The 19,049-nt window shown below is 40.1% G+C and overlaps 1 protein-coding gene across 1 annotated transcript in view; it reads right to left on the reverse strand.

Annotated features, from left to right (window-relative positions):
• FSTL4 (follistatin like 4) overlaps positions 1–19,049 on the reverse strand; it is a 1,347,217-nt gene that overhangs the window by 24,403 nt on the left and 1,303,765 nt on the right. The window contains exon 12 of the mRNA XM_078653328.1: positions 18,894–19,001. Coding sequence (XP_078509454.1) covers positions 18,894–19,001 — 108 coding nt within the window. The remainder of the gene's footprint in view (positions 1–18,893; positions 19,002–19,049) is intronic.

Raw genomic sequence — 19,049 nt, forward strand, 5'->3', positions numbered from 1 at the left:
TGAGTTTCCATTGGAGGAGATTTGTTTGGACAAAAACTGCTGAACATAAAATCCATTAACGTCACTGTTGTGGGAGTATGCTTACTTTTAGTTCCTACATACCTAACATGAATGCCAGGAGTAGCGGAAGGGACATCACATGCCATAGTTTCACTCACACACAGCGCCGGGAAAACCCTTCTGGGTAGCTGTGCACTTTATAAATCTTTTCAATCAATAAATGCTTACACATACACACACTTGTTCCAACAAAACACACTCTCACCCGCAAGCATGCACACAACATACATTTGAAAGCATTTTTTACTTATCTCAGATACTTGTGAGGGTCATATTCCATCTAACTATAATCCATTCTTTATTACACTAATAGAAAATAATAAAATATTATTCACTATTAGTGTAATAAATAATTGACTGAAAATAAGGAAAGTGGAGCCCCAACTGCCCTTCAGTTCCTGGCACTGATTTTGCCGCCTGTAAGGCCAGGGGTCACAAAGGCAGTGCCAGTGGTCACAATGGCTATGGGGGTGACCCCAAAAGACATCTATGATATCTAGTCTGCTAAATATTCAAGGGGGTGTATCCCAGCATGTGGCCTCCCAAAAAGATAACATTTCATGTATATCTGCTGCACTTTCCATGCTAGTTTTTGACATAGGAAACTCCACCAGACATTATGATGGACCAGCCATTTTAGGTTGAGTGGATAAACCAAAACTTACTGAGAAACTAAAAATAATGGCGGAGCTAGACAAGATCTCCTTAGGCACGCATGTCCACCTCCTGCGGTACACTATATCGGTATTGGGTACTTATGCTGCCAGTGGTGAGGATGTAGAACCCACAACTTATCGAAGGATTATCAATTATTGCCCTTTTCCAAATAAAGTCCCTATGGTTGATTGTGTTTCCTTATCGAATTCTAGAGCAAAAAAATGAACCCTGAATCACTCTGCGCTGTTTCGCTTAATGCTTATGCCCCCTTTATTATTCTTAAAATGCCTCAATATGTATCTATGTTTAGCAAGGATGTGTGGAGGATGGTAAAGAGCTGCAGCATCAGAACTTGCTTCCTGCAGAGATAATGTGGAACATGTGCTAATAATAATCCTGTGAATGAAATCGGATGGATGCACAGCAATTTGAAAGATGATCACCCTGTTTGAGGTAATGTTATGGTAATTTTGTGGCGCTCCGCAAGGTGACGTCGAGTGCCCAACGGCGTCGGTCAATATACGTTTAAGAAGTGAAGCTAGAGGATCTCTAGTTTCATCCCTTGGCAGGCACACATGTTGTTGTCTTTTCTAGTGATAAAAAGACTTCCACTCAATAAGTTTTCTTTAAATGTCTTTATGTTTCATTGCTTTTTTAACTTCAGTATTTCAAAATTAGATCTTATGTCATCAAAATCATTGTAGACAATGTTTACTTCAGGCAATGTCTTTAAAACGTGTCCAATGCATTTCGGGCATTGACATCAAGCCCTTCATCAGGGAATCAACACTGTGAAACAATAATGTAAATAGCTATTAGTGTGGCTTCTATACATGTCAACATATATGAAAGTAAACAAGCAAACATATTCCTGAACATAATCATATTCACCCTTATTTCGTACTGTGCACATACAGATGAAAATGACGTGATTAAATGGTGGTACTTAATAGATTGGAGCGGTAGGGAGCAAACAAAATGTGAATGTGAGGGCGGCGTGTCACTTACATGCCTGTCTGGGGAAGTTGATCGATTCTGTAAAGAAACGATAGAGACGTGGTCAGCGCATGATAATAGGGTGCTTCGGTGAAGCGCTCAAGAGCTAAATCTATCATGTGTCGGTGACTAACCTGAAATGAAGTTAAAAAGTGTTGCGGTCCGTTTGTTCGTCTCCAGAAACGCCGGCACAGAGGGTTCTGGCCGCGTTTAGATATTTTGAAATTAGCCGATCATGTGACACGTCACGTGTCTGACATGGTGAAAAGACTATAGGATTCTGTCGTGTCATCGAGTGTAATATGGAAAGATCGTAGAGGAAGGATGAGATGACAGGCTTGTCAGTAATGCAGACTGTGTGCAAACTAATAAAATGTAGGAAAATGACGACTAAATGGAATGAACAACATTGTTGAAATTTAAAAATGTTGTGTGCATGCGCGGGTCTAGGATCGAACTGTGGGTGTGTGGGATGAGAATGAGTCTGTTGCTAACGCTGTGGCTAGTGTCGATTGAGTGAAAAAACTGAGTGAAAGATGAGGGGTAGGGTGCTGGTGGGGAGAAAAAGTGTCAATGTTAATCAAGAACAAACACAGTGGTCACAAGTTGCAGTCGATAGAGCAAATATTTACAGGTAACAGGACAGTTCAATTCTTTCATTGAGACCCATCGGTTTTTGAGTCGACAATTTCTGAATCCAAAAGTTCTCTCTTCTTAGGAGATGTTTGTTGTTATCTATCCCCTCCATTTTTTGAACAGTTTCAAGGATGATATATTTGATTTGCGAAACATTGTGATGTTCTTCAACGTAATGTGAAGATAGTGCTGACTTCAGATTTTTAAGTCGAATGTTAGACTTATGTTCAGTGAGACGCACCTTGATGCGTCGTTCTGTCTTGCCGACATACATTTTGCCACATGGGCATCTTATCCCATAGATCAAATTGCTGGTGTCGCAGGTAGCATTAACCCTTAGTTTGATGGCGTTACCTTGCATGGGGTGGTGGATAATGTTCCCTCTGATTATACTGTTGCAATTGCCGCAGTTAAGGCAAGGTTTTGTTCCAGAATACACTATGGTCTCAGTAGGTTTATTCTGTAGGATTTCTCCCAAGTTCTTTGCCCTAGTGAAAGCGAATAAGGGTGGTTGACTAAATGACTGTTTGAAGTCGGGTTCAATGTTTAGTATTGGCCAATGCTTCAATATAACTTGTTTATATTTCTTGCTAGCAGTTGAATATTTAGAAACCACCACGGTTCGTGTTTGGTCAGATTTTGTTTTGGGAGTTAAGAGCTTAGACCTGTCGATATTAGCAATCCTTGCTTTGGTTTCTTCAACTAGGGTTTGGGGATAACCTCTATTGATGAACTTGTTGGTCATTTCATTGAGACTTGCGTTGAGGATTGCATCATCGGAGGTAATCCTTTTTACTCTGGCCATCTGTGAGAATGGTAGGTTCCTTATCAGATTTGGTTCACGAAAGCTCGAGTGTAGTAGCATGTTATTTCTATCTGTCGGTTTGACATAGAGTTCCGTTGTGAAGCCATGTTGGGTTAGAGATATTTTCACATCCAGGAAATTGACAGAGGTGTCTGATATATCCCAGGTTAGTTGGATTCGTTCATCTATTTCATTGAACTTTGTGAGTTCAGTTCGTAGTGTCTCCTCCGTGTTATTCCAAATGATGAAAAAATCATCAATGTATCAGATTATCATTCTCAAATTGTTGGTCCATGCTGTTTTCGTGAGGATATGTTGGTTTTCGTACCACTGCATAAAAATGTTCGCGTACACGGGTGCGGCCGAATTGCCCATGGCCATCCCGGTGAGTTGTTGATACCAGTTTTCTTTGACTTTAAAATAGCTGTGGTATAAAGTGAAACACATTAGTTCCATTAGAAACATCTGTAAGTCTTGGTCCAATTCAGTGTTCAAGAGTGCTGCCTCCATAGCTTCAATCCCCATGTCATGGGGTATGCTTGTGTATAAGCTACACGCGTCTGCAGTGCATAAGATCACTTTTTCGTCTGGATTCCATGGTAGTTGTTGTAATTTCAATAAAAATTGTGAAGTGTCCTTGTCACCGAGCACCCTATTATCATGCGCTGACCACGTCTCTATCGTTTCTTTACAGAATCGATCAACTTCCCCAGACAGGCATGTAAGTGACACGCCGCCTTCACATTCACATTTTGTTTGCTCCCTACCGCTCCAATCTATTAAGTACCACCATTTAATCACGTCATTTTCATCTGTATGTGCACAGTACGAAATAAGAGTGAATACGATTATGTTCAGGAATATGTTTGCTTGTTTACTTTCATATATGTTGACATGTATAGAAGCCACACTAATAGCTATTTACATTATTGTTTCACAGTGTCGATTCCCTGATGAAGGGCATGATGTTAATGCCCGAAATGCATTGGACACGTTTTAAAGACATTGCCTGAAGTAAACATTGTCTACAATGATTTTGATGACATAAGATCTAATTTTGAAATACTGAAGTTAAAAAAGCAATGAAACATAAAGACATTTAAAGAAAACTTATTGAGTGGAAGTCTTTTTATCACTAGAAAAGACAACAACATGTGTGCCTGCCAAGGGATGAAACTAGAGATCCTCTAGCTTCACTTCTTAAACGTATATTGACCGACGCCGTTGGGCACTCGACGTCACCTTGCGGAGCACCACAAAATTACCATAACATTACCTCAAACAGGGTGATCATCTTTCAAATTGCTGTGCATCCATCCGATTTCATTCACATTATCCAACACAGCGTCCCCAGGATAGATAGCACGCACCTACAATCTCTACAAACAACGACATCATGAGTAACTACGAGGACATATCGAAGAGTACAGAGGCCAGAGCCTCCACTTTCGCGTTTGATGCCAAAGACGTGGACCAAATGTATTCCCTTATCAGGGAGGAACTCACACAGGAAACCACGAGCCGGTCTAAAGAGCAAAACATAAGACAGTTACTGTATCTCTCTAAAAGGAAAACCAATCAACAACTCCATGCCAGTACCCTCATTAAATATCACCGTAACCAACGCATACCACGAGGCTTAAGAATTGCACTGAAACCATCCCTTTGTAAACATTCTAAAAAGTTTCAAGAACGCTGGTATGAGATTCTAAATAAATGTTTGATCCTTTTAATCATTCAAGAACTATCCACCATCCTTGAGGAACTCACAGCAGAAATCGAGGAAACATCAACGGAACTTTCCAAAATGATGTCAGAAGACGAATTAAAAACTATCTTGGACGATATCAAAAACCAAATAGAACGTCATTCAAGAGAAATCAATGAACGCAAAATTCGCAAGTTTAAGAGGGAAACCTTGGATTACAGACTTGGTGAAGTCTACACATGGGCTGACATTTATGCCCAAAAACGCAGGAATCGCCCATACAACTCTAACACTGACACTTCATCAACTGACAGTGAACCGAGTCAAAAACCACGTAAAACTCAACCTACCCGGACATCACAAGATCAAACATCAGCTGAAGTACCAACTACCAGCAGAACACCAGACACCAATCCTTTTTTAGAACAGGGTCAAGCCCAAAAAGGAGACCCAGGAGAGGGAAAAGAAAAGGACAAAGAAAGAGATCCTCCGACCACTCGCAGTACTACAGCAACAACCAAAGACAAGGAGAAGGAGAAGAGACCCAAAAAGAATCTATAATAGAACAATTAGTTATCAACATTAGTGACCAAGACTTCAGCACCTATGAATTGGGATTACTTCAGAAGGGCACCTCCTTCGTACCTACTACTTCCACGGATCATTTAGACCTGGAAGTGAGCTTCTTCAAGCTAATGCGAAAACTTAGACTAAGACACTTTTTTGATAATGTTGTACCGGAGCGTCCACAACACGAGAAAGATCAACTGTTGGGATTACGTCCCCAGAGCTCTTTTCAAGCACCAATAAGCCACAAGACATTGGATTTATTTGAAACCATAGTCAAACAAGATCTCAGTAAGATCAGACACACCAAACCTAAAACAAGGAATATGACACAAAAGGACCTTGATACACTGCATAAATTGGCAGCTAATGACCGAACAATATTCACCAAAGCGGACAAGGGTGGAGCGATTGTGATCATGAACACTACTATGTACGAGAACAAAGTGATGGAACACGTCACAGACATCAACACCTATCGCAAACTGGATCACAACCCGACAGGGGAGTATTCGAAAACACTACAGACCATTATTGATGGAGCTTATAACCAGGGTGTTATCACCGAGAGAGAGAACAAAAAACTTTCTAACAACCTCTAACCCAAGAAGCCCGTCATTGCGAATGGTGCCGAAAATTCACAAAAACATCAGGGACCCACCAATGAGGCCAATCGTTTCCACGCGAGGAAGCCTACACGAACCAATAGGTCAGTTGATTGACAAATATTTACAACCAACAGTGCAATCTATGCAAACCTACATCAAGGACACTTCACAATTTTTATTGAAATTACAACAACTACCATGGAATCCAGACGAAAAAGTGATCTTATGCACTGCAGACGTGTGTAGCTTATACACGAGCATACCCCATGACATGGGGATTGAAGCTATGGAGGCAGCACTCTTGAACACTGAATTGGACCAACACTTACAGATGTTTCTAATGGAACTAATGTGTTTCACTTTATACCACAGCTATTTTAAAGTCAAAGAAAACTGGTATCAACAACTCACCGGGATGGCCATGGGCAATTCGGCCGCACCCGTGTACGCGAACATTTTTATGCAGTGGTACGAAAACCAACATATCCTCACGAAAACAGCATGGACCAACAATTTGAGAATGATAATCCGATACATTGATGATTTTTTCATCATTTGGAATAACACGGAGGAGACACTACGAACTGAACTCACAAAGTTCAATGAAATAGATGAACGAATCCAACTAACCTGGGATATATCAGACACCTCTGTCAATTTCCTGGATGTGAAAATATCTCTAACCCAACATGGCTTCACAACGGAACTCTATGTCAAACCGACAGATAGAAATAACATGCTACTACACTCGAGCTTTCATGAACCAAATCTGATAAGGAACCTACCATTCTCACAGATGGCCAGAGTAAAAAGGATTACCTCCGATGATGCAATCCTCAACGCAAGTCTCAATGAAATGACCAACAAGTTCATCAATAGAGGTTATCCCCAAACCCTAGTTGAAGAAACCAAAGCAAGGATTGCTAATATCGACAGGTCTAAGCTCTTAACTCCCAAAACAAAATCTGACCAAACACGAACCGTGGTGGTTTCTAAATATTCAACTGCTAGCGAGAAATATAAACAAGTTATATTGAAGCATTGGCCAATACTAAACATTAAACCCGACTTCAAACAGTCATTTAGTCAACCACCCTTATTCGCTTTCACTAGGGCAAAGAACTCGGGAGAAATCCTACAGAATAAACCTACTGAGACCATAGTATATTCTGGAACAAAACCTTGCCTTAACTGCGGCAATTGCAACAGTATAATCAGAGGGAACATTATCCATCACCCCATGCAAGGTAACGCCATCAAACTAAGGGTTGATGCTACCTGCGACACCAGCAATTTGATCTATGGGATAAGATGCCCATGTGGCAAGATGTATGTCGGCAAGACAGAACGACGCATCAAGGTGCGTCTCACTGAACATAAGTCTAACATTCGACTTAAAAATCTGAAGTCAGCACTATCTTCACATTACGTTGAAGAACATCACAATGTTTCGCAAATCAAATATATCATCCTTGAAACTGTTCAAAAAATGGAGGGGATAGATAACAACAAACATCTCCTAAGAAGAGAGAACTTTTGGATTCAGAAATTGTCGACTCAAAAACCGATGGGTGTCAATGAAAGAATTGAACTGTCCTGTTACCTGTAAATATTTGCTCTATGGACTGCAACTTGTGACCACTGTGTTTGTTCTTGATTAACATTGACACTTTTTCTCCCCACCAGCACCCTACCCCTCATCTTTCACTCAGTTTTTTCACTCAATCGACACTAGCCACAGCGTTTGCAACAGATTTATTCTCACCCCACACACCCACAGTTTGATCCTAGACCCGCGCATGTACACAACATTTTTTAATTTCAACAATGTTGTTCATTCCATTTAGTCGTCATTTTCCTACATTTTATTAGTTTGCACACAGTCTGCATTACTGACAAGCCTGTCATCTCATCCTTCCTCTACGATCTTTCCATATTACACTCGATGACACGACAGACTCCTATAGTCTTTTCACCATGTCAGACACGTGACGTGTCACATGATCGGCTAATTTCAAAATATCTAAACGCGGCCAGAACCCTCTGTGCCGGCGTTTCTGGAGACGAACAAACGGACCGCAACACTTTTTAACTTCATTTCAGGTTAGTCACCGACACATGATAGATTTAAGTCTTGAGCGCTTCACCGAAGCACCCTATTATCATGCGCTGACAACGTCTCTATCGTTTCTTTACAGAATCGATCAACTTCCCCAGACAGGCATGTAAGTGACACGCCGCCCTCACATTCACATTTTGTTTGCTCCCTACCGCTCCAATCTATTAAGTACCACCATTTAATCACGTCATTTTCATCTGTATGTGCACAGTACGAAATAAGGGTGAATACGATTATGCTCAGGAATATGTTTGCTTGTTTACTTTCATCTATGTTGACATGTATAGAAGCCACACTAATAGCTATTTACATTATTGTTTCACAGTGTCGATTCCCTGATGAAGGGCATGATGTTAATGCCCGAAATGCATTGGACACGTTTTAAAGACATTGCCTGAAGTAAACATTGTCTACAATGATTTTGATGACATAAGATCTAATTTTGAAATACTGAAGTAAAAAAAGCAATGAAACATAAAGACATTTAAAGAAAACTTATTGAGTGGAATTCTTTTTATCACTAGAAAAGACAACAACATGTGTGCCTGCCAAGGGATGAAACTAGTGATCCTCTAGCTTCACTTCTTAAACTAATAATAATCCTGACACTCTGCCTCTGTTCCTGCCATTAGCGAGTCCACACCAGATGGACAGAAGCGTTAGTTGAAAATATTATGAGGCCCACACTCTATCCCACCCTGCCTGAAACAATTGAAGTTATTGAATAAAACATCCCGTCGACATAGCACTAGAAAGGACTAACAAATTCAATTTGCATTACTTCAGCATCATTTATTTCCATTTGATAATGAAAGCTTCATCTAAAACAGCTGTACGTGCGCAGCTCCAGCATCATAGGCTATCCATGGGTAATTTTCAACAAGACATAATTGCATTGCCAGATATGCAGCTGGGCCCTGCTGCTAGGCAGGAAGAAGGGCTAAATGTGTCATAGTTTAGTCCTTGTAAAGGATGGTTTCAGGCCAGGGATTTTTGGTCTGCCTACTGCTTTTTAGGTCCTGCCAGAGACGTGGTGTCCCTTGCAGCTATCTCTTTTTTCATTAAAAAAAACTCAATTGGCTTAGAACCTGCCCATTACTATTGGTTTGCTTCGTAGTCACTCTCATTTCCTTGCTACTCATTGGTCAGCTCATCTGGCTATACTTTCTCTTTGTATGTGTTTGTCTCTTCGATGAAGAACAAGAATGCATGTGTTTGTGGCCACAAACACACACACACATGCATACAGGCACACACACACACGCACACACACACACGGGCACAGTTGTAAAATATACACCTTAATATACAAATACTGCAGGGAAAATCAATTTTGCAGGATGGGTGTTCAAAGATGTGAGTGAGAGGAAAATTGGGAACTCTTGAAATGAATGAACCCCAAAGGCAGGAAACTCCCTGCAAAGAACAACAAACAGTGTGTGTGTGTGTGTGTGTATAGGTGCATGCGTGTGTGTGCGTGTGTGGTGCAGGGCTTGGATACACATCTGTGTGCATGCAAGTACCTTAACCAACCTAGCGCTTCTTGCCTATTTTAATAAAACATGGAGCTACATTGTTCCTAAAAGGAATGAAGAAGCCTTAGCATCAATGTAGCTTATATACTATGTAGGTTACCATGGATGCGATTTGCAGTTTATTACCTCAGAAAGCCATCAGACAATATATATTATTGCACCATGCTTAGACTGAGCAAATTTTGTCCTTTGTATGACAACCCAAAGCTGAAATTTTGGATGCTAAAGAATAGGTCCATTTGCTATATCATATATAATAACGTGCTTTCTGTGATGCAGTAAAATACACTCCTGAAGTTTCTGAGGGCTGTAAATAAAGAGGGTTCCCAATATAAACTACGTGTACTGATGGAAGGATGGAGGGATGGTTGTACTTGAAACAGCAGATATTATGGGCGACTATTAATGTGCTCAGATTTCATGCAAGCTTAACTGGCATATATATAGAAAATATTATTTATTTTCTATACTCAGGTCTGAACCACATACAAACACCAGAAGAAAATGATTCCAGGATGTTCCAGTGTTTAATAGTGTCTGGGTGGCGCTGACACACACTTTCCGTGACATAACTCACTGGATTGACCTGTTAAAGGGAAGGCTGTTTTTCAACCGGCTTTCCTTTATTTAAGCCCACAAACTCCTGTTTTCTTCTTTCTATTTCTGTATTACAACAGAACCCTTTAGCTCCCGTGTGTTTGAAGTCAATCGACGTGAATGTCAACCTGTCGTCCCTCCCCCATAATAACTCCTTGGCTGAGAAAGTCACTTATTCCCAGACCCCAAGTATTCTTCTAGACACCAGACGGCTGACCTTGTTACATTGGAGCCAGCAGACCTGCCTTCTTTTCCTGTCTTCCCCACCCATTCACATGCGTGTGATCGTGGGTAACTTTACTCTGTTCCGCTGTTGGCCACGTAAGTTAAACAGCACGAAGGCTCTTTACTTTACAACTCTTCGGTATCTGCATTCACATTGTGCATATCCAATTGCCTCAAGCTTACACAAACTGCAGTATTAAATCCAGTTCAATAACGAGGCATAAAAAAATTAACCATATAATACTAAAAACAAATTATGATATTGGAGCTGCATAAAATTGGCTCTACACTCATTAAGCTTGATTAGGCTGTATATGTATATATGAAGGCTGTATGTATTCATGACGTATAATGTTACCTGCAAGAGAAAGGTGCACTTAAAGCCACATACATTTATAAATGCTCTATAAGGGTGAAAATTATGTTTAATATTGGCAACATATATGTCGATGAAATGGCAAAAAACTGTGCTTATAATGCTTGTACATTTAAAGGTAAATACGTGAATGAAGGAACAGACAAAACCGACTTCAACCTTGCATTGACAACAGTAGGCACTTGAGAAGAATTAACAAGGTTGCAGGAGGAAGTGTCAGAGGAAGAACAGCAAAGTTGGGTCAAAGCAGATTGTGTTAAGAAAGATGAGGATGAGATTTCAGCAGATGGAAGACAAGACTAATAATCTTTTACCACCTATGGCACAAAACTATCATGATTCCACTCCTGTAGGGAGAGATGCGATGGTGAGGTTGTCTCGACAAACTTGGTTTAATCCCAGATTTAGGTTGATGGCTGAAGCATTTTGTTACAGGTGTGTTATATGCAAACAGAACAATGTAGGAAAAGGGACTGCAGTTACATTGAGTCACAGTGGGAGTCTGGTCGTCCATTCAATAGGATGCATCTAGACTTCATAGAGGTCACTGTGTGTAATGGATTGCGGTAAATGTTGGTTGTGGTGTGCATTTTGTACACGGTAGATCAGGGTACATCCTACGTTCAGGATTGACAGTTTGACAGTTGCAAAACTATTGCTGAGGAAGTTAATACCTAGATTTGGCTTCTCGACTTTGATGAAATCTGACCAAGGACCACACTTCAACGATGAAGTTTTGAGAATGCTGTGCGCTGCTTTTCAAGTTGAACAGAGACTGCATTGTAGTAACAGGCCTGAGGCTTTGGGTCTGGTGGAGCAGGTCAATGGAACTTTAAAAGTATGTGCTTCCACGTCATTGAAACAGCCTGATGCTTTGCTGCTTGGTGAGATTTTGCAGCATACCTGATCGAAGGACAAGACTGTCCCCCCCATGAGATTATCATGGGTAGTGCAATGAGACTTGCCTGCAGTGCCTGAAAATGTGCTTGTCAACATCTTTGATGATTTGATGCTTGACTACTGTAAAACACTGGCTGATGTGGTGCATTCTGTATCTTATCAGTTCAAAGCTGATATGGTCCTGCCTCATCAGGAGCAATGCCATGACCTGGCTCCTGGTGACTGAATCCTGGTCAAGAAACATGTTAGGAAAAGCTGTTTGTAGCATTGTTGGCAGGGGCCATACCAGGTGAATTTGGTCACAATGACTGCAGTTAAGTGCAGAGATCTCCTCAACTGGGTGCATGCTTCCCACGCTTGCTGAGTTACATGTCCTCTCGATGAGGTAACAACGGATGTATGACGTTACAATGCATACTTTTACCACGCATACCTTTACAACGCGGTTTTTACATCGCAAACCTTTACCGCATAGCGCTTAGAGGTGCTGGATGGTGGTAAGTATAATTTTCTATTCCAACTCCAGTCCCCGTGGACACTAGGGAAGGTGTTGGATAGAAAATTAAACTTATTCCCTATCCTAGAGCGCCCCCCAGCGCAATGCGTTGTAATGGTTTGTGTTGTAATGCCTGCGTTGTAATGGTAGTGCGTGGTAAAAGTTTCGTTGTAAAGGCTGTATACCGGTAACAACACCTGTCACAGAAGAGCCAGTGGCGGTTGAACAACCAAGTGAACAGGTTAGTCAAGCTGTTGGGGACATCAAAATAATTTGAGACAGCACGAGTTCTGTCTCAAATTATTTTGAGCCCAAAGAATGTCCTGAAGGGTTGGTTACTGAGGTCTGAAACAAAATTGGTTTGTGACTGAACACGAGTCAGACCCAGGCAAAGGGCTTAGTGCTGTTTAGTCACAAGTGGCACCAGGTAAATATTGGCCAAGACAACAAGAGAGGGTAAGTCTGATCTCGCAAGGAGAAGGTGATCTTGCTGTAATTCTGGAATACATAGAGAACTCTGATCTGAGTGATGCTGGAGAAGGAGAAGAAAACACACTCAAAGAAAGTCAGGATGACTTGTTGAAGGTACTCTTCTCCTGAGTAGGTATATTTCTTTGCAAATGACAGAGAGTTGGAACTGTTTGAATCCTGGAAAAGTAGTGGAAATTCATCTGAATCTGAGGGAACTTGATCTACAGTTTGAGCTCACTTTTGAACTTCCTTTGCTAATAAGAATGAATGCTTGGAGGTATTTCCTTTTTAAAGTGATCAAACTTCCTTTCCTGGACAACAGTGAGTATTCTGAGTTAGTTGATGAACTGAAACACTTTCTTTTGGAACTGATGGTTAGTGAATTCAAGTCTTTTATAATGAGAGACATTGAATAGGGTGCAAGAAAGAAAGGCTCATAAAGACTTTGTGCATAATCTGCTGCTTATTGATTGAACTGGAGTGAAGTGGTGCAGCGGCCAGGGCAGCTGACTTTGGAGCACAGGGTTCACAGTTCGATCCCGGGCTCCAGCGGCACCTTAGCTAAGCACTATGTGACTTTGGGCAATAGCTCACTTAATTTCCACCATGACCCCCTGCACCTTGATACCGGTAAGGCTGAGTAGTTTGCGCTTTACAATTGTGGATGTTTTTTTACTTGGTTTTGTTGTTTGCACAGGTGGAAATTGACAGAAAAGATTCTGTAGCTGCTACATTTAACCCAAAGGTTTAGATTTTTTACAAAGAAATGGAAGCCAGTACAAAAACAAATTCTATAGCAGATGTTACACTTAGTACTAGTTCCAATAGACGAAGGTGCCTCGTAAATGGCATAATAATGGTCGTAGTAGTAGCACTCCTAACAATACTTATAGGGTTGTTTCCGGCCTACTTATAGGGTTGTTTCCGGCTACACATAGACCAGGAGAAATGATTTCAACAGTTGACCAACTACATCACATGCTGCTGACAATAAAGTACCACAACGGGGAACTAAAATGCTACATATAGACATGTCAAGAGGAGATTATAATTAAAATGTCTACTTTTGGTTGCTATGTGAGTATGATTAAATGATGAGTGTGAGAGATTGGTATCTGTGTACGCAGTTGCCTGCTCAGTATTTGATTGCACTACCTACCTTCACACACCTTTGACATATGGGATTACATTTAATCTGTTGGTGATTTTATTCTATGGACAAGGTAGTTTTCATATTATTTTTTCAATTTTGATTTATTACTAACAGAAATCCCGATTTTCAAGCATTTGAATAAGAATCCTTATTTTAAGGGTGCCGAATTTGCAGGTAAATATTTTGCATGTCTTAAAACGCTACATACAGCTTACGCTCAGACACAATCTGAATTGTTCAATGTCTGATGTGCAAAAGACATTTCTGAATTTAGTGGAGAATATATGAAGAGACCTGAAGACTCAGGATGAAACTGGAAAGAAGGCAAAAAATCGTCTAATGGGGTAGTGAAGAACTCATACAGCAAGAAAAGGGAACTCAACCTGCTCTTGATTTAGATTGGAAGCATAAGAAAAAATTGGACATACATGTTGATCAGAGTTGTTTTGATCCATTATTCTTAGGGGAGAGTGATTGTGAGCATGTGCCTGAAGCAAGAGGAAGGAATTCACGTTACCTGGAAGGACAGGATCCTGTGATTCCTGGAGCATATTTCATTTGTGGAAAGAATACATATTTCAAATTGCCTTTTGGATGGCATGGCATGGCACTTGCTATCTTGGTATAAAGTTCCCGTAAATATACCATGTTGAGCATTTTAATGAACCAGTATGGGATAAGAAACGCAAGACAAATGAGGTGTTCGTTCACCTGAAGTAGTAGTTGACATTTTTGGTGCCATCATTCCATCTGTAGGTGTTATCTTGAATGATCTGAATATTAGGACGTTTTCTACTATAGTGGATAGATTAGCCATTATTACTGCAAATTCTGTACTGCTTATAAATACATAAATGGTATCAATTGGATCAATGGTTTACAGAATAGACTTGTGTTAGATCGTCTACTTGCAAAAGAGGCCGGAGTGTGTAGGATGCTCAAAGTCCAGCAATGATGTACTTATATACATCCCAAGAGTCAGGATATGGATAAATATATCTGGGATATATCTGGGTTGATGAAGGACTTGGAAGGGTTGAAAGAGACAGGAGCTTGGGGAGATTTTGTAAATGGATTGTCTGCTGTGGGAAAATGGTTTGGGAATCTGGGAAGTATAATATTGGGTGCTAACTTGAAGCGCATTTTGAAAATTGCTCTTTGTGTAATATTCCTGTTCTTGATCTTAAAGGGAAATAGATATGCTCAAGTTAGACAGGGACTGAAGAGAAAAAGATCATATGTAGAGCTAGAGGAGAGTCAAAGTGGATACTATGACAATATGAAATGTCTGGAGGACTCAAGACAAAAAGTGATTAAGACCACACAGGTTTAGATGGTTCGTTGATAAGATTAGATTGTTATCTGTGTTTGCTTGATTCGCTATCAGAGGGGGGACTGATGCAGCATAAATATGGGTCTACTCTCATTACCCTTGTTATATGTATGTTGAAACCTTATGTATTCATGAGATCAAATGTGACCCACAAGAGAAAAGTACACTTGAAGACACATACGGAGTGCATGTGCTATGTAATCACGACATTTATAAATGTATGTGTTCACTAATACTTTGTTTTTAGTAATAACGAGTTATAGTTGACATACATTTATAAGATGTTTTGACTTTAGCTATATAATGGAATGTGTATTCATGAACAAATGCTACTTTCATAACTTAACCATTCATGTATTAGCATTTATCTAGTATAATGTGTATTGAAATTTTGAATTTGTTAACTTGACCAAAGGCCTTAAGCAACATCTAACATTCAATGTGAATGTTTTGGATAGAGTGCTTTTCTCCCCTCTCCAGGTGCCTGGTACAATGACCTAATGAATGGAAACGGCTAGGTCGGAGCGGTTTACTTGGCTCCGTTCACAGAGTTTGCAGTGATTTTTTGTGTGAAACAGATAAGGAAGCAAAAATGAAGTCAAGGGCTAAAGAAAATAAGGCCAGGGGGGACGCTTACTCTCCATGTGGAATGAAGGCATAAATTCAAGGTCATCTCAAAATATGTGGTTAAACAAAGAAAGAGTTATGAACGTGTTTCCTAAACATACATCCAAGAAGAAGAAATTATGAGTGTGTTTTGCCAAAGAGAGTATTGTTTGAAGGTGGTCTTTAATTGGGTCCTTGACAATATTTTTTAGGGGTATAACTAGACAAAGTTCTGTGGCTTTGAACACACGAGGCTGAGACATCTTTAGGATATGAGAGGTTTAGACCTCCATGCCTCGGTGTATGGCTTCATGCTATGCAATACTTTATTTAAGAAACTTCTACTGATGTTTCATGCTGACACCTTTCTCTTTATTTTATGGATCTAATAAATGTTAGTTTAGCATTTTAGTGTAGTTTAATTGGGGAATCAAAAATGTTTATGCTACATAGACAGAGAATTGGACTTTTCAATCTTCTCATTCTGCTGTGTTTCTTTTACTTTGTACCATCTCTATTGAGGTTCTCATTGGTTATTTACTTTTGAGAATAAGCTTTGTTTACACAATTGGAAGTACTTTGACAACTTTATTTTGCTTTGCAATGTTTCTGAGACTGATTTATATTATGTTGGCTTTGAATTTGTAATAAATCTATGTTTAACCTGACTTCTCAACTTGGAGCTTTACTGTGTAGCCAAATGGGTTGCACTGTATTTGTGAATTTGGATTGGAACCTAGCTCCTTCGCTCCTCAAGCTCCCTAACAAGAAATCAGTGTTGGATTGGACAAAAATGGCCCAAATCCCCTCCGCTGGAGCAATTTCCATGAAACAAGCACCTGGTGTAGAGAGTCCAGGCTATATCTCGGTGGCTTGCCCCATTGGGTGCCGTCAACTGGAAGGGGTGTTTTGGTGACCCCAACCCTGAACGCCGGAGCTGTGGTATGGCCCGGAGTGATGATGCAAGGAAGCAAATAAAAGGCCCAGGGCCCAAGTCAGCAGTTGTAAACCCAGTACACCTGTGTTCACATGTATAAAAACAAACATCCAATTGGCAGAGGCAATAGGTGTAGCCGATGCAAGAGCTTTTAACTTTGTCAATGTTTTGTTTAGCCATATCGCACAGCAAAATGGCTGACAGTAAAGAAAAAAAGCACTGTGACATAGTCAGTGCTGGTTGCATCATAGTACTTTTTTTCTTTACTTTCAGCAATGCTGCACAAGGCAAAAACACACTGGCAAAACCAATACCTCTTGCATATGCAAGACCTGTTGGATTGGCCAGGGATTGTTATTTATAGATATTGATGCACCTCCACATTGCATCAAGTCCTTCTCCCTCATCATTGTCCTTTCTGAATGATCAGGTGTCCTCTTCCCGAGCAGGGATAGTAACTGTTCAGCTTGGAATGATGAAGTAATACTAAAAGGCATTTGGCTAGCCTACTGGCTTCTAGTATATGCACTGTTCATACCAGTCTAATGGATTGCAAAATCACTACTACAGCACCTAGATGCCCTGTACTTGGTTATAACAAGCTCTCTTGTTGCCTGTAATGTGCCTTCAATTTTTTATTGACGTGCAGATGGTAAATGGGCATGTGTTGCTTCTGTGGATGATGGCATCATTTAGGTATTGGTATCCAGTTATGGCTTTTTGGCACTCTCTATCTTCGATGGACTGGGAGCCTTTGTGTATGATAAAGTATTGAGGTGGGATGGCACTGCACACTTGCAGAGTTACAGCACACAGCATGCCACAAAAGCAGCGTGTGTATGCATCACATAATTACTAGGAAGACTGACGTGACACCTAGCAAAGAATACACTAATACCCAACCTGACATCCAATGCCTACTCAATGAAGAAGCTCATTATTTGTAAAATATGGTGTTCTTGCTCAGGGATATTGTTTCTTTGGTTTACTCTCCAGTCCATTTCCCCTGCTTGCTTGTGTGTGTAAAGGCATACCTCATTAATAATTTGCATGCAGACAATCGCCAAAGCATAATTTGTGTAATTTGCATAATTTTCATGGAACTTACATGTAGTAAAAAATATAATATTTTGCCTAATTCTGCTATATATATATCCTAGAGTACCTAACAATTGAAGCTATGTAAATATTGTTGCTACTTCACTCTGGTTGGTAACTGTAGTATACCAAAAAACCTTCTAAAACTTATGAAACTGTGGCTTTTTTGGTTCATAGGAAAATTAATGTACAAACTCAAGTTGCCACTTTATTTAGGAAGTCAGTTCCCAGGCTTGGTTGGATGGGCATTTCTTAAGAAATACAACTTAGCCATTGCATTCCTTTCTGCATCCTCCTCCGAAGAAATGAAGTAGTCACAAAACCATTTAATGAACTTGTTAGTCTTTAATACAGAGAGGCCACTTACGTCAATGCACTACGCCACGAATGGTGTGGACCAACTCAGAAGCACAACCAATCTCTTGAACGTTGAATAGAGTTTTGTGTGTTGTCCGCTATCAAGGACACAGACAGATTGGAAAAGCAGGATAGAGGAAAATATGGTACCTCATGTCAGTTCAGGAAGTTGACTATTTTTTTACTGGGCTCCAGTAGGCCTCACAATCTAATAAAGACAACTACTCTGATAATGCTTTACTGATTGATCATACAGCTAAGAATCCGATTGGTGGTTTGGGCTAGGATTAACATGTATCCATGTGTCCTATGGGTGTGTATGCTGACACCCAAAGTGGTAATGTTGATGTGAGGATAGTGTGGTTAATAAAATGCAGAATGCTGAATTGGGTAGTAGTATAACCTCTTATTTATAAATCTTAGATACTGACATACCACTGACATGCCTTTATTACCACTAGAATATATATATAATGGAGAATCATTGCATACATCCTATTATAATGGTGAAGTAAATGTAGCTATCAGTTTTCCCAAGATTAAGTAATCAACTAGGAGAGAAGAACACACATAGAAGTGAAATAGATGGTTTACATATATATGATCAATTTCACAATTACACAAACATGTCATTCAATGATCTGCCTATTTACCTGCAATGTTGGATGCAATTTCCTCTTGTCCCCCCAGCTGAGAACCCAAACCTGGTCATGTGACTTGTCATATAAGAGCTTCACTGGTAGAGGATCCACATTAACAGACTTTAAAGACACAAAAAAAAATTGTTAGGCACAAGCACAAATATATGC

Source organism: Lissotriton helveticus, chromosome 7, assembly GCF_964261635.1.
Source record: "Lissotriton helveticus chromosome 7, aLisHel1.1, whole genome shotgun sequence".
NCBI classification, from domain to species: Eukaryota; Metazoa; Chordata; class Amphibia; order Caudata; family Salamandridae; genus Lissotriton; species Lissotriton helveticus.